We start from the raw sequence: 22,029 nt of genomic DNA on the forward strand, positions 1-22,029 counted from the left end.
CCCCTTGGGACACGCCCATTTAACCCTTCCTTTTTCTACCTGTTATTGTAGCCGTCGTTGTAAGGTGCTGTTGTAGAAGTCGTCCGATTTGTAATTGCATTTTTATCGCTTCTTACATTTATTATATTCGGGGCCGGATTTAGGTTTGATGAGGCCCTAAACTACTAAAGGTAATGGGGCCCTTTGTATGTCCAGCTGGTAAACAAGGCAGCCTGGATAGCCTAGCCTGGTTTGAGCATGGTGCTGATAACGCCAAGGTATTGCAGGTTCAATCCCCATATGGGGCAGTTGCATATTCCTGCATTGCAGGGGGTTGGACTAGATGATCCTCAGGGTCCCTTCCAACTCTAAGATTCTACAATTCTATTTGTGAAACCCTGTGTGTATGGGAAGACTGCAATGAATGAGAAAAATTGTGCTAACGTCTGTTCATGGAATAAGTCCACATTACTTCAACAACCTTTGGCCTACAGCAGTCTCTGGCATTCTTTAATCATATACAGTCATACCTCATGTTACGTTTGCTTCAGGTGGAGTGTTTTCGGGTTGCATCCCACGGCGACCCAGAAGTACCAGAAAGGGTTACATCCGGGTTTCGCCGCTCACGCATGCGCAGATGTGCAAAATAACATCATGCGCAGAAGCAGCAAATCGCGACCCACACAGATGTGGGTTGCATTCCTTTCAGGTTGCGAACGGGCCTCTGGAACGGATCCCATTTGCAACCAGAGGTACCACTGTATAGCTGGGCCATTACATATAAAACCTGACTTAAGAGCTGTAACATCTGAAACATGGGACTTCTCTCTTTTGTATAATGTGGAATAATCCTCTTCTTAGGAATGGAACTCTTGACCCCAGGCTTTTTAGATACTACACACCAATACAGTGGTGCCCCACAAGACGAATGCCTCACAAGACGGAAAACCCGCTAGACGAAAGGGTTTTCCGTTTTGGAGGTGCTTCGCAGGACGAATTTCTCTATGGGCTTGCTTCGCAAGACGAAAATGTCTTGCGATTCCTGGGGGTTTTTTTCCGCTCCCCACCCCCTTTTTCTAAGGCACTAAGCTGCTAATAGCCTTTTAGCAGCTAATCCGCTAATCCCTTAAACCTTTAATAGCCGCTAATAGCCGCTAAACCGCTAATAGCGCTAATCCGCTAATGGGCTTGCTTTGCAAGACGAAAAAACCGCTAGACGAAGAGACTCACAAAATGGATTCTTTTTGTCTTGCGAGGCACCACTGTATCTAAAATGAGAGACACGCAGGCTTAAGTGCTAAAGGGACATGGGTGGTGCTGTGGTCTAAACTGCTGAGCTTCTTGGGCTTGCCGATCGGAAGGTCGGCGGTTCAAATCCCCGCGACGGGGTTGCTCTGTCCCAGCTCATGCCAACCTAGCAGTTTGAAAGCACGCCAGTGCAGGTAGATAAATATGTACTCCGTCGGGAAGGTAAACAGCATTTCTGTGTGCTCTGGTTTCTGTCATAGTGCCCCGTTGTGCCAGAGGTGGTTTAGTCACTCTGGCCACGTTACCCAGAAAGTTGTCTGTGGACAAATGCCGGCTGCCTCGGCTTGGAAGCAAGATGAGCTCCATGACCCCATAGTTGCCTTTGACTGGACTTAACTGTTCAGGGGTCCTTTACCTTTTTTTACCTAAGTGCTAAAGACCGTTACCATTTCCCAGATGTACAGGGAGAGCTGAGATTGTTTACCCTGGTTCTATTTGATCTGGGTGCGTTGGCTGGGCTATATGGATTGGCTAAGCCCTTTGTCCAAATTGTCTTCTCACAGGGAGCCCTTGTTTAGAGGCGATCAACTCAAATCAGGGGTGTTGTCCTGCGTTCATGGAATACTTCTGTGTATCTCGAGCCCTCGCTGGCAAAGCCACACTTTTTCAACAGACTTTGCCCTCCTTTGAATCCACAAACATAAATCAGAGCCTGCTGAAGTGAGCTTAGGGATTCTCATTCATTAATTTAAACAAAAACCTGAAGCCGCAAGTTACAAATCAGAGTCATTTTTTTATTCATAAAATAAAATAGCCACTCAAGCTTATTTACAACCAAGGCACAATGATTCCAGACCTCCAGTACCATAAACAGTGGTAAATTCCAGTGAGCAACAAATATATATATATTTATATATACATAGCTATAGTTAAGTACATTCTTAATAATTTAATATACAGCTGGGAAATGGGGAATGTGGGCAGAGGGGGTGTGCTCATTCTCTGATATTCAACACAACCGTAGTTTCCTTAACTGTGATGTGTGGAAGGGGATCTTTCAGATTTTTCTCCCCCCTTTTTTCGCAGCCCAGATCAGTAGTGTCCTTTGGTGACAAACACACTTGTAAAACAGTGAGGAACTGTGTCTTACAAACAGGTAAACACTTTGGATATTTAGATACGAAACCTGAAATGGAAACATGCTTTTATAAAGAACCCCAAATCCAGCTTCAGTAAGTTCTCCGAGTCAGACACGGGCAAGGGACGTTTTGAAATGAAAGCATCGCGGACCAAACTGCCATGGGCACCTACTTCTTGGCAAGACGGGCGGCTGTGCTGCCCAATCGCAGAAGCAGTTGCCCTCAAACCCCACCCCTTTCTGATGCGGAACATGGAGCATACGAGGCTAACTTTTCCTCAAGATTCAAAATGGCGGCTGGGCAGTGGGGGAGAAGCAGGGAGCAAGCCTCGTTCTGCCTTGCTGTATTCCACTGAAATGCAGGCTGTCCCTACCATCCCATCCTTTCTCCACAAGCGCTGAGTAATGTCTGAAACGGGAGCTTTAAGCCTGCCCATTCTTGGCACTCACAAACGCCCCATCCCCATGAACTGGTTGCAGCTGGTCAGTTTTGAGAGACAGAGACACCTTTATTACTAACACACCTTCCAGGGCCAATTGTTTTGGCCAAGACCACCAGTATCCTGGGGCCGCTAGGGCCTCAGTAGGGCCCATGAATGACACTTCCCCTGGAAAACTCTTCATTAAACAAAAAACCTGCCCAGGCCCTCGAAGCAGCTCTAGTTACCATTTACACTTCACATAATATTCGTGGCATTGTGTTCCTGTGAGCCACTGTGAGGAATTAAGTTGGTGCTAGACCCAGCTCCCCATATTACTTGTAGCACGGCTGCCCAGAAGTAAACTAGGAGTGGGCAACTTCCTGGGCCTAACTAGGTCCAGCTTGGGTCCCAATTTGCCCCCCCCCCCAAACTATGCCCACCAGCCGCACCCCTGAGGACATAATAGAGGTGCATTGAAGTGTGCTCCCAGTAGCTCCTTAGCAAGGGGTGTTTGCTGCCAGCGCTGATCAGCTGGCAGGTGCTGACTTTAAGCGCACTGAGATGAGTTTTGCTGCGGCGCTTGCTAGGTGCTACTGACCAAGCCTGAACTTCACAGCACAGCAGATCCCTGCAGGAAGCGTGACTTGAAACCAGCTGATCGGCTGTGACGTCAAGCCCTGCTTGGGTTTTCCTCAGCAGAGTGACTCGAACACAAGCCACGCTACGAAGGAAAAACGGGTCACCTGATGCCATGGTGATATCTGGTGACTGACAGGTCAGCGGCCTCACCCACCTGTCTGAGTGGGTTGGCAGGAGTGGGGGAACCCAGGATCTGGTCCGCTGGCTTGAGAACAATCCCTGCCCCAGAGGTAAGCCAACCGGGGCTCGCAGATCGAGGAGAGAACCCACCAAAGAGTACATTGCCCAGGGCCTCCTCAGACACAAAGCTTGCCCTGGCATCCCCCAAAGTGCAGAAAGTGGCTTCACATCTTTCCCGACAGAATGAGCAGAAAGAGGTTTCGAAAGGAATCATAATATTTCTGCCCACTCCCTGCATTTCAAGCTCAGAAATCTCCTTTGCGCTCCTTAAGAAGCTGGACCGCAGTAAGTAATAAAAACCACTTTCTCTCCCTCCAAAGAATCGTGGAGGAGATACAAGAAACAACACAGTGACTAAAAAAAGGATCAGTAGTTTTTGGCATAGTCAGAGCTCCAGTGGCAATACATCCAGTGTTTTTGCGGTATAGCAGTATGGGGTTGGGGAAGGAGGCAGCTGAAGCCATAGCACAGGGACTGAAGTCCGTTCAACCTTCTCTCCAAATTATGCTTAGTCTAGGGTCATTCCCACATTACATCCAACAAGTGTACAATCTGTGTACGTAAGTAGCTGATTTTTACATTCGTAGTTACAGTAAGTGTACTGTAAGTCTATCATTGGAGCCAATTCCTATGGGCTGTGGGGGCTTCGGTCCCCACAATAAAATATATGGGGGGCCGAAGCCCCTGCAAAGTTGATTGGCATTCCCATTCAAATGAGGTGTGTGCACTGCATCATATGATCGATTATGCAGGGTGGAGCTTACCTGGGCGCCCACAATATTGTATTCAACTTGGCAACCCCCCTGCGATCTATGCGTGCAACAGCTGAGCTGTACAAATCAACAAATTGTGTCCAGTCTTTCACACAAACACTTGCATGGCTTGCGTTCAGTGTAATGTCTATAACAAGGCCCTGGGTGCATGTGTGTGTGTCGGAGGGAAGAGAATTAAGATAGAAGGGTGTCATCTTTAGCAAGGCCCCAAAGGAAGGATGTCGGAATCCCTGGTTTGTCAGCGATAAAAAAAAAATGAACCAAAGGTGGGGGAGAAAGAAAGTGTAAACATCAAAGATAATGCTATCGGGGGAAAGTACATGAAAGCTTGCTTGTACGCATCTGCATTAGCCAAGCTAACTCACACCATGGCACACGCGGCTGTCCATGCACAAGAGGTTTTGCACAAGTATCTGCAGAAGGTGCCTGGTTCAGCCCTCACCTCCAGGTGCAGCTGAGAAAGATGCTTCTCTGAAGCTCTGGGCAGCTGCTGCCAGTCAGTGTAGACAATACAAACCTAGATAGACTGAGGATCTGACTCAATACAAGGCAGCTTCCTATGTTCCCAAAGTTTGCATAAGAGGAACCTTCTGGCTGCCCAGAGGACAGTAGGTAGAGCACAAGATGCTCAATCTCAGGGCAAAAGATTCCTGCACTGGAGGGGGTTGGACTAGATGACCCCCTGGAGTCCCAATTCTACGATTCTATGAGACAGTCTCACCACTAAGCTGGCATGACTTTGTAAGCTGCTGGGATAGGAGGAAGAAGTGTACCTGGGACCCCTTGCGCTCTTGACAAGGAGCTGTGTCGGTGTATCTGCTCCCCCCGTGAGAGAAAAAGAAATCACTTTAAAGCAATTGCCACATTAGAAATTGCTACGTTTTAGCCACCCAAGTACTCAAAAGCGTCTGGAGTGAGGGCAAAGCGAGGAGGAAGGGCAAAAATAATAATAATAATTGTAAGCCTTTGTTCTACAGTGCATGAAGCATGGGGATCTTCTTCTGCGTTTGATCTCACCGCAACAGTGGCAGTGCGTCACATATACGTCACACAGTCTAGTCTCATAGGTGGTTTTTGCAGGGGGACCCTGGGCCTGCATTCCTGGCGGGGCTGCTTTCACCAACCCCTAGGTACACCTCTGATGGGAGGCAGACTAAGAGCCATTTGGAAATTGCTCCCTGCCTTCTAGAGGGAAGGTAAAGGGACCCCTGACCATTAGGTCCAGTCGTGACCGACTCTGGGGTTGCGGCGCTCATCTCGCTTTATTGGCTGAGGGAGCCGGCGTACAGCTTCCGGGTCATGTGGCCAGCATGACTAAGCCGCTTCTGGCGAACCAGAGCAGCGCACGGAAACGGCGTTTACCTTCCCGCTGGAGTGGTACCTATTTATCTACTTGCACTTTGACGTGCTTTCGAACTGCTAGGTGGGCAGGAGCTGGCACAGAGCAACAGGAGCTCACCCTGTCGCGGGGATTCGAACTGCCGACCTTCTGATCGGCAAGTCCTAGGCTCTGTGGTTTAACCCATAGTGCCACCCGTGTCCCTTCCAGAGGGAAAGCGGAGTGTAAATGCAAGAAGCAGTGGTCGTGTGAAACAACAGTGGCATCTGAGAAGCCACAGTTGAGAGAGAGAGAGAGAGAGAGAGAGAGAGAGAGAGAGAGAGAGAGAGAGAGATGTCTTTGTGTTTTGGTCACCAAGACAACTTCAACACAGCTGACTTGGTTCGATCTATCCAGAATGAAGCTAAGCTGATTGTCATACCTCACAGAAATGCAGTCCTCAGGACCCTGGTGGTGGTGGTTGTGGGTGGGGAAATAAATAACTGGTGTTAAGTGAAAAAGCTGCCCCTTTGAGCTTTGTATTTCAGGGGGGTGAGAGTAAAGGGACTGAAGCCCAGGTGCCAGATGCAGACCCCTCGAGACTTTCACCAGGACACAGCCTCCCTCATCTCCTCAGTCCCCTTCCTAGCTGGCAGATGTCCTTGAATCAGGATGAAGAGTTAGGAGGCCTCCTACTTTTGCGTGGCTGGAACGCAGCCTGTTGCACAAAGGTGAGAACCGCACCTGTCGCTCGGTCCATTTTTTGCCTCGGGCCCCACCAGGCTGCCCCACAAAGACTGAAAAAGCTTCTCCACCCCTCATCCCAGCAGGGAACAACCCCTCCCTAAGATCACTGCGTCCGGAGAAAACTCTCGGGTCGTGGACACCGACCTGGGTCACGTAACTTAGGGTTTCAATAGCCGTTTTGTCGTTGGTTCAACGCCAAGTCCAGAAGGGAGTGAAGCAGCCGGCAAGGGTGGAGGGGATGGGGGGGAAGGGAGGCAAGCGTCAGTAGTAACTCCCCGTCTCCTGCCAGCTTGTGACCCACTGCTTCTTGTGCCTCGGAGCCAGGAAGCCGCCGGCCGGCTGGTAGCGCTCCTCCTGCCGGATCCGGATGGCGTGGTATTTGGGCATGATTCGGTAGTAGCGGGTCCGCTTGAAAAAGTTGCACTGCGCGGGGAGAGAGGGAGGGGGAAAGAGACACATTAGTGCGAGGACATGTTAACCGAAGTTGGGAATTTGAGGAAAGGGATGCTATAGAGAGTAGAGGCAGGGCAAAAGAGAAGGCGAGAGAGGAAGCGGGGAGGTAGCAGAGAAGGCCGGTTCATTGGACCAGTTTCCTGTGGTGGCTGAAAGGCTGAAAAGGCTCCATATCGGTTCCAAAACGGAGAAAATCTACTCTGCCTCCAGTGGTTTGGGAAGTGGTGTGCACACAGTATTCATCACAACCTGTATCTATTTTGTCGGTTCTTATGAAAGGTTGCATTTTGATGTGTCCCTCTGCCCCAAACAAAACCTCTGCCCCAAACGCGGGTGCCGCTGTGGTCTGAACCACTGAGCCGCTTGGGCTGGCCGATCAGAAGGTCGGCGGTTCGAATCCCCACGACGGGGTGAGCTCCCGTTCCTCTGTCCCAGCTCCTGCCAACCTAGCAGTTCAAAAGCACACCAGTGCAGGTAGATAGGTAGCGTTGCGGTGGGAAGGTAAACAGTGTTTCCGTGCGCTCTGGTTTCCGTCACAGTGTCCTGTTGCATCAGAAGCGGTTTAGTCATACTGGCCGCATGACCCGGAAAGCTGTCTGTGGACAAACGCCGGCTCCTTCGGCCTGAAAGCGACATGATCACTGCAACCCTATAGTCGCCTTTGACTGGACTTAACCGCCCAGGGGTCCTTTACCCTTTTTTACCTTTAAACCAGCTTCAATCGAAATTGAGAAAAAGAATGATCTCATTATCCCCTCTCATGTGTTGGGAGCAGTTGTCTGCCATAGACGGCCCTAAGGTAAGACTGTTTTTGCAGCTTGGGGAGGAAAAGGTGGCAGTGACGTGGCCCGCCATGTTGTTTTCTGAGTGAGAGTCAACAAAATGGCGACTTGGCAACCAAGAGGTTGGTTCAAAATTGGTTCGAAACTTGGTTGGCTCGAAACTTGGCTCAAAATTTTGCTAATTCTTTTTTATGTTGTCCTTCAGCGGTGGTGTGGCGAAGGCACAATGGATTAAATGGTTTAACACTGGGATTGGCCACTGATCTTTAACACCTGCCATGATTCTGTAGCAAAACTGTGTGTGTGTGTGCGCGCGCGCGTGTAGCAACTCAAAATATGTGAGGGTGAGCTGCCAATCTGGGTATATATTAGAGCACGGTTTCCCAAACTTGGGTCTCCAGCTGTTTCTGGACTACAATTCCCATCATCCATGGCCACTGGCCCTGCTAGCTAGGGATGATGGGAGTTGTAGTCCAAAAACAGCTATAGACCCAAGCTTGGGGGAACCCTGTATTAGAGCGTTCTCTAGACTGACTCCTGTATCGAAGTCAACCCCCGCCAGTGTCGCCGACTCAGCACCACCTCAGAACAGTCACTTGGAATGAATGGCCCAGTGAACGGAAGGAAGATTGAGAGTAAAGAGAGAGAAAGAGGAAAGCCCCTTGTCAGAGTGAGGAGGTGCCACCTCAGAAGCCACCTGAAACATAGGTGGTTCTTAAAGCCTAGGAAAAGAAACACATTTGGGTTAGTGAGACGGACAGGTAAAACAAAGAGGCCAACAGACATGACACCTGACACCTGGGGGAGAGCATTACGCGCAATGTGTGAGGAACATGCCTTGAAGACAACGAAGAGAGGGAGGGCCTGGAATGCCTGGTGCTAACTGGTGTTGAGAGGGCTGGTTTTGGAAATCTGGACACCTCAGATGTTGGAAGAGTTTGGATTTGGATTTGATATCCCGCCTTTCACTCCCCTTCAGAAGTCTCAAAGCAGCTAACAATCTCCTTCCCCTTCCTCCCCCACAACAAACACTCTGTGAGGTGAGTGGGGCTGAGAGACTTCAGAGAAGTGTGACTGACCCAAGGTCACCCAGCAGCTGCATGTGGAGGAGCGGGGAAGCGAACCCGGTTCCCCAGATTACAAATCTACCGCTCTTAACCACTACACCACACTGGCTCTGGATGCTGAGAGAAATGTCCGAACAAGGGCTGAGGCCAGATGTGCTTCTCTGCCACCTGCAAATCCAGACTCTTATCTCAGGGTCCTTGGCTTCGATAGTCAGAGTTGGAGGCGGGGCAGGAACAGGCAGAATTCTCTGCCCCATAGACAACAAAGGTAGGCTCTTGGTTTTCCTACTGGGCACAGCCAATCCAGGGGCTTTGTACTACCTCCCAATCGCGAGGCTCCGTGTTGCACACCTGCATTTCCTCCTGCGCTGAAAGAGGGCTCTGAAGCAGGAGCACCCATAGTAGCTCACTGGAATAAAGCCAAGGCTTAGGGCCCAATCACACAGGAGAGTCATAATCAGATTTCCTTTTTTTTAAAAAAAAAAAAGCTTTAAAAAGAGGCAGGGGCACCTCTGAATTTGATCAGAGCAGCAGAGGTGCGGGGGGGGGGGTGTGCTTAACCATTCCTCCCCATACAGGGGCATAGTGTAGTGGGTGGCCAAGGGGTCTGTAGCCCCAGGCACACAATTTTGAAGGGGCGCAAACCAGGCACCCCTACACCCATCCTGCCCAGACACATCAGGGGGGTTGCTGTTCCCAGCTCCCGATTCTTCCCTGTCAACTGCCGGGGGTCTCAGGGCCCCAGCTTGGCCTGGCTGCTAGGTGCACCCCCCAGACTGTGAGTGAGAGTGGATGGAGGGAGGTGGGCAAGGGATTCACCTGGCAAAGGCCACTTCGGCCGACTGGGCTCCCCCCTGTGTTGGTGGGCAGGAGGTGCAGCACAGCCCCACTTGCCCCCAGGTGGGGAGTGGCTAAGAATACTGATTATTGTGGTTATTAGTTGTGCTCTGTGAGTGGAGCAGACCTAAGTTGGTCCTGTCCGTTCGTTTAAATGAGCCAGCGCTTAGTCCCATATACAGTCAAACTTCGGTTGTCAAACGTACCGTATTTTTTGCTCTATAGGATGCACTTTCCCCCCTCCAAAAATTAAGCGGAAATGTGTGTGCATCCTATGGAGCGAATGCAGGCTCCTTGGCTTCAATGATAGCAACGCAAAGCCTCCGAAGCGCAGAGGGAGCGCTCCCTCCACGCTCCGGAGGCTTCACGTTGCTTTCGTTGAAGCTTGGAGAGCGAGAGGGGTCGGTGCACACCAACCCCTCTCGCTCTCCAGGCTTCAGGGATAGCCACCTGAAGCCTTTGGAGCACAGCAGGAACTCACGCTGCGCTCCGAAGGCTTCGAGTTCCTTTTGCTGAAGCCGGGAGAGCAAGACTCTCCCGGCTTCAGCAGAGAGGGAGAGCTACGCAGCGCCCCTTCAGCTAAGCGGGAGGAGAAATGGAAGGGGCTCTGTTTCTCCTGCTGCTTCGCTGAAGGGGTGCTGAGCAGAGAGGGGGAGATTTTTTTTTCTTGTTCTCCCCCTCTAAAACAAGGTGCGTCCTATGGTCAGGTGCATCCTATAGAGCGAAAAATACGGTAATCTGTTCAGGAAGCCCGTTCGACAACCGAGGCACGGCTTCCGATTGGTCGCAAGAGCTTCCTGCACTCAAGCGGAAGCCATGCCAGCATTCGGGTTCCAAAAAACGTTCAAAAACTGGAGCATTTACTTCCAGGTTTTCACCGTTCAGGAGCCGAAACGTTCAAAAACGGTGCCGTTCAAGAACCGAGGTTTGACGGTAACTCAAACAGTATAAAGTCCACTTTCCCTGAACCAGGACTGGGACACAGCTCTCAACGCCAGGGTCTTGTGGGAAAGATTAAGAAGTGGAGAGGTTGACAGAGACAGCGAACAAGAGGAGTAGACCTGCTGCAAGAGCTTGATTTACCAAGAGACAGGGCAAAGGGGTGGGCAGTTCCCCCTCCCCCTGAGACAGGAGCTAGTAGCTGTCGGTCAGCCGCTTAGTTTCAGATGGCTGGATCTTCATCATGGCTTTCTGGCCCTTGGCCTCGTACATGGCTCGTGTGCTTGCCCGCCGGAAGAAGCCGCACTATGAGGAAGCAGGGGGTCAAAGGTCAAGCACAACAAGGAAACAATGCGCAATGGGTTGGGGAGACAACCAGCTCAAGCGTTCCAGCCCCTTTGTTGCAAAGGATATAACTTTCAACATGCAGACGGGATTGGTCTCATTTTATTGCCAGGTGCCAGGAGTGATAGTTTTGGGAGTTGCCAAATGCACACAATCTGGGGCTGCTGTGGGCTCCTCCACAAGGCTACAATTCCAAGGCAAAAAATATCAAGCAGAATTGATAAGACACCACTGAGAAAATGGCGAATCTGGTGCTGTAAGGATGCCACACGCGGTGGTCAAAACTTCAAGCATGCCCTTGAATTCACCTGCACAGAACCAAAGGTCAACTTCCATGCTACCCTCTTAAGAAAGGTACAGGTATATTCACGACCCATCTTGCCTGTAGTGATCTTCCGGAGGAGAGCTTTCCCCAGCAGCCAATACAGGCAACCACAGTTGGAGAGCACTTCCAGGATTCACTTTCTATATTTTGAGCATCTTGGATGCTGAATTTGCAGCACACAAAGATATTAAGCCATAGGGAGGGGCAGGAAAACATCCTCTCGGGCGGTGGTTGTTTTCCTGTGCTCAGTTGTCACTAGAGTAAATGAGATGCTTTTTGCCACTTCAGCTGGGCTAGTGAAACTCCCCACTTGAATATGGCCAGTTATTTATGGGAGTTGGAATGTAACGCAGCACTAGTGGAGACTTAGCTTTGGAAGTGCTCTGCAAGCCATGACTGCCTCCACATTTTTAATCTGCATTTGGTACTCTAAGAACAGGAGGTATGAATCCTCCCCCCCCCCTTTCTGGGAACCTATACAAGCAGAGGGAGGCTTGAAAACACACATTCCCTCAATGACAAGGTAATGGTTGGAGTTGCTCTGGAAAAACAGACCAATTTAGGCTTGCGCCCCAGGAAGGTCACTTTGGTACTGCTAATGCAGCAGTTTGACTTCACCCCTGGAGGTGCACTCCATTGTCTCCTGAGACAGACGGATGCCAACAACTAAGGGATTTCCGAAAAGGGTCAGGCACACAGGCACTAGGCAGCATGCTCCAAGCATCAGCGAAGTAAACTGCTTAAGAACAAGTTCAGATACCCGCTGGACATGTAAAGAAAAAGACGGTACCTATTATCATATGTGGTGGGCATGCAAAATAATAATAAAAAATTCTGGGCATTGATATATAATGAAATGAAAAAAATATTTAAAATAACTTTTGTTAAAAAACCAGAAGCCTTCTTATTAGGAATTACAGGTACCGAGATACCAAAGGACCAAAAAAAACTGTTTATGTACAGCCGCATGGATCCTATTAGCCCAGAGATGGAAGGAAGAAACAATCCCGACCAGAGAAGAATGGCAAACCAAGTTGATAGACTATGCTGAAATGGCAAAATTAATTGGGAAGCTCAGAAATCAAGAGGACAAGAACTTTTTTTTAAAATGGGAAAAGTTTACAATCTGTTTACAAGACCATTGTAAGCAGGTTCAAACATTAGCAGGATTTTAACCAGACTTGTAAACTAACGAAAGTATGGATAATTTGGAAGGATTAAACTTGGATAGTATTGATATGCAGTTGTAAATAATACCACTAGGACCCATGGAGGGGATGGGGAGAAGTCAAGATATTCAGAGCAATCTTGGTATTCGGATCTTGACTTTTGTTGTTGTTGTATGTTTATATTTTTAAAAATCATATCTATCATCTGTCTATCTATCTATCTATCATCTATATCTATCTATCTATCTATCATCTATCTATCTATCTATCTATCTATCTATCTATCTATCTATCATCTATCTATCTATCATCTATCTATCTATCTATCTATCTATCTATCTATCAATCATCTATCTATCATCATCTATCTCTTTCTATCTATCATCTATCTATCATCTATCTATCATCTATCTATCATCTATCTATCTATCTATCTATCTATCATCTATCTATCTATCATCTATCTATATCTATCATCTATCTATCATCTATCTATCTATCATCTATCTATCTATCTATCATCTATCTATATCTATCATCTATCTATCTATCTATCTATCTATCTATCTATCTATCTATCTATCTATCTCTCAATGAGTTGATGAAGACCGACCATAATACAGATGACTACTGTTATCATCTTATCCTGAGGACCAAAGGACCTCAAATACTCAGCTGATGCCTTGGTTAATCAGGTTCTAAATATAGTTTCCTCCCAGTCCAACCGGTTTCTCTACGGTGACAAAAAGGGCTATAGCAAGCATCCTACAGATATAATGAGCTGCTTGGCTGTTCTCCAATATTAACTGCACAAGCTAAATGCAAGCACCCAAGTCAGAGCAGATTACATCACTTCTGGATAAAGCTGGGGAGGGAAGCAGTTAACTTCCTGCCTGGTCCATTTCAAACTGGCTTGGCTAGTTTGTTTGTTTGGCTGAATGCCTGAACATTTTGTTCTCCAGCGAGGCCAGCCCGCCTATAGCATATTTATATCAGCCCCGAAAATACTGCTAAGGCATTTGAGCTTGCCACAGAAAATTGTGTGGGTTGCTGCGTGTTTTCTTCTCTTTTGTGTGGCTTTGCAGAAGCAGTTTTGAGAGCGTCTCTCTACAAATATGGGGGCCAAGAGAGAGGAAAGGAAGGAGCCTGTCACCCCTTGCTCCCCAATTTCAAAAAAACCCCTCCTCTTCTCACCTTCCACAGCAGTAAGACGATGACGCCCAAAAGCAGAAGTCCGGCTGCTACGGCAACCAGCACCAGCCAGAGCTCAATCTCGGTTGGTTGCTCCTCGATCAGCTCAGAGTCGATGGTCACCGAGAACTGAAGGAAGGGGGAAAAAAAGGGGAGAGGTGGGTTTGCCTCAAGGGAGGAAGGGCAGAATGGAGGGGACACTGACTCAGCGCTGAATTTTTCAACTTTCAACTTCCCCAAACGAGGGGTGTAATGTGACTTGGGAATTCGAAAGGTAGTATTTTGGTTTAAATGAGTATAATTTACTTCTTTTGCTTGGTAAGTAAAATGTGTGTCACGTTGCACAGAAATCATTAAAAATGATTGCCAAGTACAGTGGTACCTCGGGTTAAGAACTTAATTCGTTCTGAAGGTCCGTTCTTAACCTGAAACTGTTCTTAACCTGAAGCACCACTTTAGCTAATGGGGCCTCCTGCTGCCGCTGCGCCGCTGGAGCACAATTTCTGTTCTCATCCTGAAGCAAAGTTCTTAACCCGAGGTACTATTTCTGGGTTAGCAGAGCTGTAACCTGAAGCATCTGTAACCTGAGGTACCACTGTACTTGCAGTTATATGATGTACTGATACTATTATTTATTACTGTACAGTGGTACCTCAGGTTAAGTACTTAATTCGTTCCGGAGGTCCGTTCTTAACCTGAAACTGTTCTTAACCTGAAGCACCACTTTAGCTAATGGGGCCTCCTGCTGCTGCCGCCGGAGCACGATTTCTGTTCTTATCCTGAAGCAAAGTTCTTAACCCGAGATACTATTTCTGGGTTAGCGGAGTCTGTAACCTGAAGCATATGTAACCTGAAGCATATGTAACCCGAGGTACCACTGTACTGATATTATTTAGCATTACCTGAATTGTCAGAAGGGGAAATTCTTTGGTTTTCCTGAGAGCAGTTCACATGCTCCTTCATCAAATGTTCATTTACCAAGCTGATTGTTGCCCAGTCATAAAAACAATGGCAGATTTGAATTCCTCACGCCCAAAAATATGTTTTTAAGGTTCCCATCCCCACTGAAGAAATGTGCAAAAATTAAGTTTCACCCCCTAAAACGTCATCGACCTGGTGTGTGGAGATCAACATGGTCACACCTGAGGTAGAAAGTGGGGTTCAAATGCTCCCAGCTCAGGCCTCGTATTCTCATCTGGGTTGATTAATTCATCAACATTGGGAAAAACATCCCATGCCTAGGCCTGAGTTTACAGATGGGGATGTGAGGGCAGCTTTGCTTTGAAAATAAATCGATTTCATTTGAATTAACCAAGCTGCTGCTCAAGAAGAACTGACGGAGTTTGCTAATTATGGGAGTTTAACTGGGAGAGAGAAAGGAATGGCGACTGGGAGGCCTTCCATTGGGATTGGTAGTTGGACCCCGGGACTTTCTGAAGTTTCCTCACCCAACAAATCCAGTCTCACTCACCCACACGGTGTCGTTTTTCATGTTGATGGTGGAGGAGTTTGTCCTGAGGAACAGCGTGGCTTTCCCATCCACCTTCACGCGGTCAAAGTTGTTGTAGTCCTACATTTCCATGGGGGGGGGGGTTGGATAGGAAAGAGCGAGCATATCAAAAAGCAGCAACCTAAACTCTTTTTCCAATGTACTCCCACCCACTGAACACAGGAAGATGCCTTCGAATGAGAGACCCTTTCATTGAACATCCTGATTTGCTGACAAACAGCTTACTTGGAGGTTAGATTACATTCTGCTTTTATTGAGAAATTTGTTTTGGTTTGTTTACAGGGCAGTTATACGGCGACCAGCATCCGTCCTGCATTCAACCCGATTTGCTTTTATGAATCTTCCCATCCCATCATTTGTTCATCCCAGTCACTTTCCAAGCCACAACAAGTCTCAGTTTGTGAGTTTTTTCATAGTGGGTTTGTTGTAATAGGGAGAAGCGTGCCTTTTCACCCACTTTAAATTGTGCAAATCGGACGTTCTGGAATGTTCCAGAACTGTCAGGGACCATGCTGAGGAGGGCTGTACTGAGGAAGAATGGTGGGAGTCTCCCCCTCCCCCACTGGCGTAGCGTGGGGGGGTACGGGGGGGGGCCGGCCGCACCGGGCGCAACATCGGGGGGGCGTGCTCGCACTCGCAGCTCTCTGCCCCTACCTGGCTCACGGATTAGGGGGCGCAAATTACTTGCCTTGCCCCGGGTGCTGACAACCCACGCTACGCCACTGCCCTCCCCTGATCCTGATCCTGAATCTTCCCAGGAGCAGGAGGACAGTATGGATTTGGAACAGTGGTTTGCAGAGGGGCATAGTTCAGAAGGCAGAAGCTGGGAAATACTGGATGGGAAACAGCTAGGAGAAGACACAGTGGAAGAGAGAGGGTTTACAGATTCACAGTCTCTGGACAGAATCCACCCGCCTCCCCCAAACTCCCGGAGAGCTCAGAAAGTGTCAGAACAGAAAGCGCAGAGGCTACAAACACAGATTACAAGACATAGAAGTGACGTAGATTAATAGGGATGGGGGGAGTGTCATCCTTAATTGGGAGCACCGCCATTTCTAGGAGGTCTTTGTTCTCTAGCTGTGATTATTAAAGATTCTAACTGGTAAGGCGTTCTTTCATTTGATCTCTTATCAACTGCCATGGCGGGGTGGGGGGCAGTTGCCTGACAAGAACATTCCCTCTCTCGTTAACCAGAGAAAATCCTTGCAAGGGGACAGAACAAGCGTTTACCTCGATGAACGTGCTGTTCCAGACCCGGGCACGAACCATCACATTTGTCACATCTGCAGCATCCCACAAGGGGCACTCGAACCAGATACAGCGACATGTTCCTTTGGAACAGCTCTGGAAACAAAGGAAGGTGGGGGTGGATATTTCAGACAGGTGACAATCCCAGCCCGACCAGGAGATGACGGCAGAGATTGGACCTGGGAACATTACCTTTGAGCTACAGCCCAGGAAAACTACAAGTATCTCCACACCACCAGGGACACTTTTGTACATATCTCTTAGGTCCCCCCCACCTTTCTTCCTAAGCCAAATTCAGCAGCTCAGCTGGTAGAGGTTGAGACTCTTAATCTCAGGGTCAGGAGTGTGAGCCCTACATTGGGGAAAAGATTCCTGCTTTGCAGGGGGTTGGATTAGATGACTCTCGTGTTCCTTTCCAACTCTACAATTCTATGTGAAGTGTAGGTGGGTTCCCACAAGGCAACACAAAGAGATAATAGCAAGAACCTTTATTGAACTAACAGAACTGGACAACAGGGGCAAAGCAACTGCTTATATACATTCCGGAAGGCCTGGGCCACTCCCACTCCCAACGTGATTGGCTGTCTAAACTTCCAAGCTGCCAATCATGACTTAGAGTTTAAGGGCCAATGGCAGAGGCTCAAATCCTAATTTTTTCTGTGATTGGATATAATGTATTGAATCGGAATAGAGGGGCTCAGAATCCTTAGTCCAGACTCAAGCTCAGACAAACACAGACCCCACCGAATACATAACACTATGATTCTATGATCTGGAGGTATGGTGCAGGAATAAATGGCCAGTTATTAATTTGGAGGCCTTCACATAGGTACAATCTGAAACATTTGCTTTTTATTCCAGTTGCCATATAAGACATGGGGATTTAGTCCAATTGAAGATTATATCTGAAAATAGTCCAGAGGTGAAAAGGATGCCCAGATCCCTTGAACTACTAAGCTATTTCCTGCCTGAAAAAATGTACCACTCCCATCCAACCACTCACTGGCTAGGTTTGGATGGTCATAACTTGATCTTGACAAAGATTTGTGTTCGTGGATGCAGCTGACTCACCCCTCTCTTCATGCTGGCTGAGCAAACAAACCAGGAAGTCTTCAGCTAACCATGGTTTCTTGCATCGCCCAAATGAGGAAACAATGGTTAATGGCTCCAGAATATGGCTTGTTTCTGAAGCTGTTTAACCATAGTTTCCAGGTTGGGACATACCTGCTCCTGAAAAGCCCTCCTGAGCAGAAGTGGAAATGACACAAGACAGCCAAAATGCTCACCAGTAACGTTTCTGACTTGGCTTTCTTGGAAGCTGGCAAGGTTACGGGAAGCTCACGCTTTGGAGATGTTTGCAGATCGCGCTTCCTCCGTGCTGAGGTCCTGCTCCAGTCGTGTAGCTGGGAAAGGAGAAGAACTGGTCAGCTTTCTCTTCCTGAAAAAGCATGTTCCCAAGAGGACTATCCTCTCCTGTCGCACCAGTGCGACACACAACACCACTTGAGAACCACTGGTATAGCTAGTAAAGGTAAAGGATCCCTGGATGGTTAAGTCCAGTCAAAGGTGACTATGGGATTGCGGCGCTCATCTCGCTTTCAGGCCAAGGGAGCCGGCGTTTGTCCACAGACAGCTTTCCTGGTCATGTGGCCAGCATGACTAAACTGGTTCTGGCGCAACGGAACACCGTGACGGAAACCAGAGCTCACGGAAATGCCGTTTACCTTCCCGCCACAGCAGTATCTATTTATCTACTTGCACTAGTGTGCTTTAGAACTGCTAGGTTGGCAGGAGCAGGGACTGAGCAACGGGAGCTCACCCCGTCGTGGGGATTTGAACCGCCGACCTTCCAATCAGCAAGCCCAAGAGGCTCAGTGGTTTAGACCACACTGCCACCTGCATCTCAGGTATAGCTAGTAGAAATAGCTACATACAGTACATGGTGGCAGGCCAAGGTGAAAGGTGTAGCCCATTGAAAAGGGAACAAAGAAAAAGGAGTAAATGAAGAGAGAGAGAGAATGCAAAAGGGAGAAAGGGCTCGCGCTGGAGATCAGACTCACTGTGAGGTTGCGGTTGTTGATGACTTCCCCGGGGGGTACGCAGAGCCGACTCTCGTTCCCACTCCTCTTCACCAGGATCTGAGTTGGGTACAGCAGCCATTTCCCGTTGCTGGCCTCATAAGGCCATTCGAAGCCCAGCGTGATTGTTCCCGAGGATCCTAAAGACTCGCCTTTCGTGGTCACCTGAAAAACACAGGCCAGGGGACAAGATGAAGCCCCTTTTCAACCTCAGGTTGTGGTAGAAATAGTACAAAGAAGGACACCTCGGAGCAGAGGTCGCCCTAGGCAAATGCGTGTGGACAGGACAGTAGTTCATGAAACACACTCGGGGTCAAGATTATTCAATTCCATTGTGTGTCTGTGTGGCAACACCAGCCAGAATCCTGTACTCTTAGAAATGGAAAGAAGGAGAAGTATCAACCAAGGAGGTAAGCTTCAAAAGTGAATGGACTATCTGGAAATGGCAAAACTGACAGCCAAAATAGGAGATAAAAGAGACAAACATATTTGGGAAGACAAGGTGTAATTAATCAGTGCCAATACAGCAGTTTCAAAAAACAAGTTCAAGGTATAAGAGCACATAGGAATCTGCCTTATACTGAGTTGGTGGATCCAGTTCAGTCCAAGCTGACTGGCAACCATTCTCCAGGTTTTCTGATTGTGGTCTATCCTATCCCTACCTGGAGATTATTATTATTTTATTACTATTTATTAAATTTATATACCGCCCTATATACAGTAGGTCGCAGGGCGGTTCACAGAACCTGCATGCAGGACTGATTCTCAACCACTGATCTATTACCCTACCTCAAAGTATCTTGGAAGAACCAGATTTGGGGGGAAATGTCAAGAATCCATTTCAACCAAGCAGTTTACCCTTCTGTTTCGGGCACAAATAGGAAGGGAAAGAGATCTTTTCAAATATTTGGCTTAACGTTTTGCACCGGGAGAAATAAGCCGACACACATGCCCTTTGGGAATCCTCTGTCTTGTGCTTGTACTCTCAACTCTGCAAATTAACAAATCGCATTGGGATGGATTCAATCCTGGATTGTGTCTTAGTTGCTTTCTTGACAAGGGATCAATGGCCCTGTATGGAATCCAGCTCAAGTAAACAAGCCCATGTGGGTTTTAACCATGAAGAGACTCAGAAGCAATTCTGGGATACCTCAGTTGGTAGAAGACGAGATTCGAGGACTAGATGTTCCTTGTGGTCCCTTCCAACTTTATGACCCTGTGCTTCAATTTTTGAGAGTATTAGCCACACCCCTCAAGGAAGATCCTTACCTGGAAGTCAAATTCGATGGGACTGCCTACGTCTTCCTCATGCTTCATGGCTGACTCACCCATGACTGTCCCACTGAAATGCGTCTGGAGCCAACGGTTGACTCTGCCACGGAGAGAGGAACACAGTGAGAGGTGAGAAGGATGGGAAAGTTTACAAAGTGAGGAACCGGGCTCTGTTCACAATTTGGATGAGTGGGTCACACTTTCCTAATTTAGTCAATGAGAAGTGTAACCTACTAGAGTTCATTTAGGAAATGTCTGCAATGTAGATTTATACTGCTGTCAGGCCTACTCGACTACCAAATCTGCTAATCGTGGAATCCTGGGAACTCAAGCAACTTCATAAAACAACATGGGGAACCAGGAGAGTCAAGAGTAGGTGCCCAGTATGTTTCTGAGCACAATTCAAAGTGTTGGTTCTGACCTTTAAAGCCCTAAATGGCCTCAGCCCAGTATACCTGATGGAGTGTCTCCACCCCCATCGTTCAACCCAGACACTGAGGTCCAGCGCTGAGGGCCTTCTGACAGTTCCCTCTCTGCAGGGAACCAGGTAGAGGGCCTTCTCGGTAGTGGCACCCGCCCTGTGGAACACCCCCCTTCAGATGTCAAGGAAATAAACTTTTAGAAAACATCTGAAGGCAGCCCTGTTTAGGGAAGTTCTTAATGTTTGATGTTTTATCGTGTTTTTAATATTCTGTTGGGAGCCGCCCAGAGTGGCAGAGGGCCTTCTTGGTAGTGGCATCCTCCCTATGGAACATCCTCCTATCAGATGTCAAGGGAGATGAAGAACTACACAACATGTGTGTGGGTGGGTGGGTGGGTTTGTTATGAGGAGGGAAAGGTCTCAGCATAACACACATCCCGCTTTACAATCTCATCTTGAGTGGCATTTGTATACAGTCAAACCTTGGTTCCCGAATGCCTCCATTATTGAACGTTTTGGCTCCTGAACGCCGAAAACCCAGAAGTAACTGCTCCGGTTTTTGAACGATTTTCGGAAACCGAACGTCCAACATGGCTTCCATTTTGAGTTTCCCTATTGCATTGAGACTTCCACTTTCAGTTTTCGGTTGCCGAACGTTTCGGAAGTCGAACGGTCTTCCGGAACGAATTACGTTCCACAACCACGGTTTGATTGTATCACTTCTTTTTTTAACCCCCGTCAAACATCGCGGTGGATACGCACATGCTCAAGGAAGCATCAATGGTGTAGTCTACCAACAGGACTGCCGACACGGGTGCGAGATCTTCTTGATAGCTGATCCTATGAGAGACAGGACATTGTTCAGAGAGGTCAGTCGGAGCCTCTCAGATGGGATGCTTAACAGTCAACAAATCAGCACCCCTTCCCTCCTCAGTAGAGTCACACGAGAAGCCCCAGGCCATGTGGGGTGAGTCCACACAGAAGTCCCTACCCACGCCAGTCCTTCTAGAGTTGGCCCAAGACTTTGTGGCACCTGAGGCAAACCACAAAATGGCGTCCTACCCACCAGGGAAGAAGGAGTGAGTGAAGAGCTACATTGGGAACAAGTCGGGTATCAACTCAACCTTGCCAGATGTTTGGAGTGGGGCTCAAAGGTTGTTGCGGGGAAAGGGACCCACCCTGAATCATGTCAGGTGGGTGCAAACCCCAGGAGACCCCAGAGGACACCCCCGTCATTTGGGAGAAGACAGGCAGCACCTCCTATTCTCCAATTATCTGCTGTATTTTGGGGGTTTCCAAGGAGGTGACAGATCCAGCCTCCAAGGAGTGCACCAAAGCCATCGCTGCCACCACAGCAATGGAGCAACAGTGGGTGACGTGTTCCTTCTGTGGCTCATGTGGATTTTGCCGCCCAAGGCGGTCGCCTCACCTTGCCACATGGGTGGACTGGCCCTGCAGCCCTTCAGTCAATATCCAAGTAAAAGGTAAAGGTAAAGGACCCCTGGATAGTTAAGTCCAATCAAAGGCAACTATGGGGTTGTGGCGCTCATTTCGCTTTCAGGCCAAGGGAGCCGGCGTTTGTCCACAGACAGCATTACGAGTCGTGTGGCCAGCATGACTAAACCGCTTCTGGCACAGCAGAACACTGTGACGGAAACCAGAGCGTGTGGAAATGCTGCTTACCTTCCCGCCACAGTGATACCTATTTATCTACTTGCACTGGCATGCTTTCAAACTGCTATACCAAAGTACACTAGTACTGACTGGGCTTCCTGATGCATGTTCCCATTTCCAAGCACAACTATTTAGCCCCGGGGAGAAGACTCACGTGGAAGGCTCCACCTGCACGGTGACATCTTGAGTGTTTAGCGTAACTCCAGTAACTTCAAACGTGATAGTCAGCTCTGCCTGGAAAGGAGGCAAGAGTGCACAAGCTGGTTACCCAGCA

General features: G+C 48.5%; 1 protein-coding gene across 2 annotated transcripts in view; it reads right to left on the bottom strand.

The window, feature by feature from the left end:
• Positions 1-2,000: 2,000 nt before the first annotated feature.
• ITGA3 (integrin subunit alpha 3) overlaps positions 2,001-22,029 on the bottom strand; it is an 81,785-nt gene continuing 61,756 nt past the window's right edge. The window contains exons 17-26 of one of the 2 annotated variants that reach the window (XR_014504147.1): positions 21,910-21,989; positions 20,844-20,921; positions 19,658-19,760; positions 18,371-18,553; positions 17,597-17,713; positions 16,293-16,406; positions 15,024-15,122; positions 13,556-13,681; positions 10,667-10,828; positions 2,001-6,867 (exon numbers count right to left, since the gene is read on the bottom strand). Coding sequence is in view for 1 of the 2 variants with exons in the window: in XM_083408376.1 (XP_083264502.1) it covers positions 6,706-6,867; positions 13,556-13,681; positions 15,024-15,122; positions 16,293-16,406; positions 17,597-17,713; positions 18,371-18,553; positions 19,658-19,760; positions 20,844-20,921; positions 21,910-21,989 (1,062 nt within the window). In the remaining variant the exon portion in view is untranslated. The remainder of the gene's footprint in view (positions 6,868-10,666; positions 10,829-13,555; positions 13,682-15,023; positions 15,123-16,292; positions 16,407-17,596; positions 17,714-18,370; positions 18,554-19,657; positions 19,761-20,843; positions 20,922-21,909; positions 21,990-22,029) is intronic. The other variant, XM_083408376.1, reaches the window with a different exon arrangement.

Source organism: Podarcis tiliguerta, assembly GCF_965153285.1.
Source record: "Podarcis tiliguerta genome assembly, chromosome: 13".
NCBI lineage: Eukaryota > Metazoa > Chordata > Lepidosauria > Squamata > Lacertidae > Podarcis > Podarcis tiliguerta.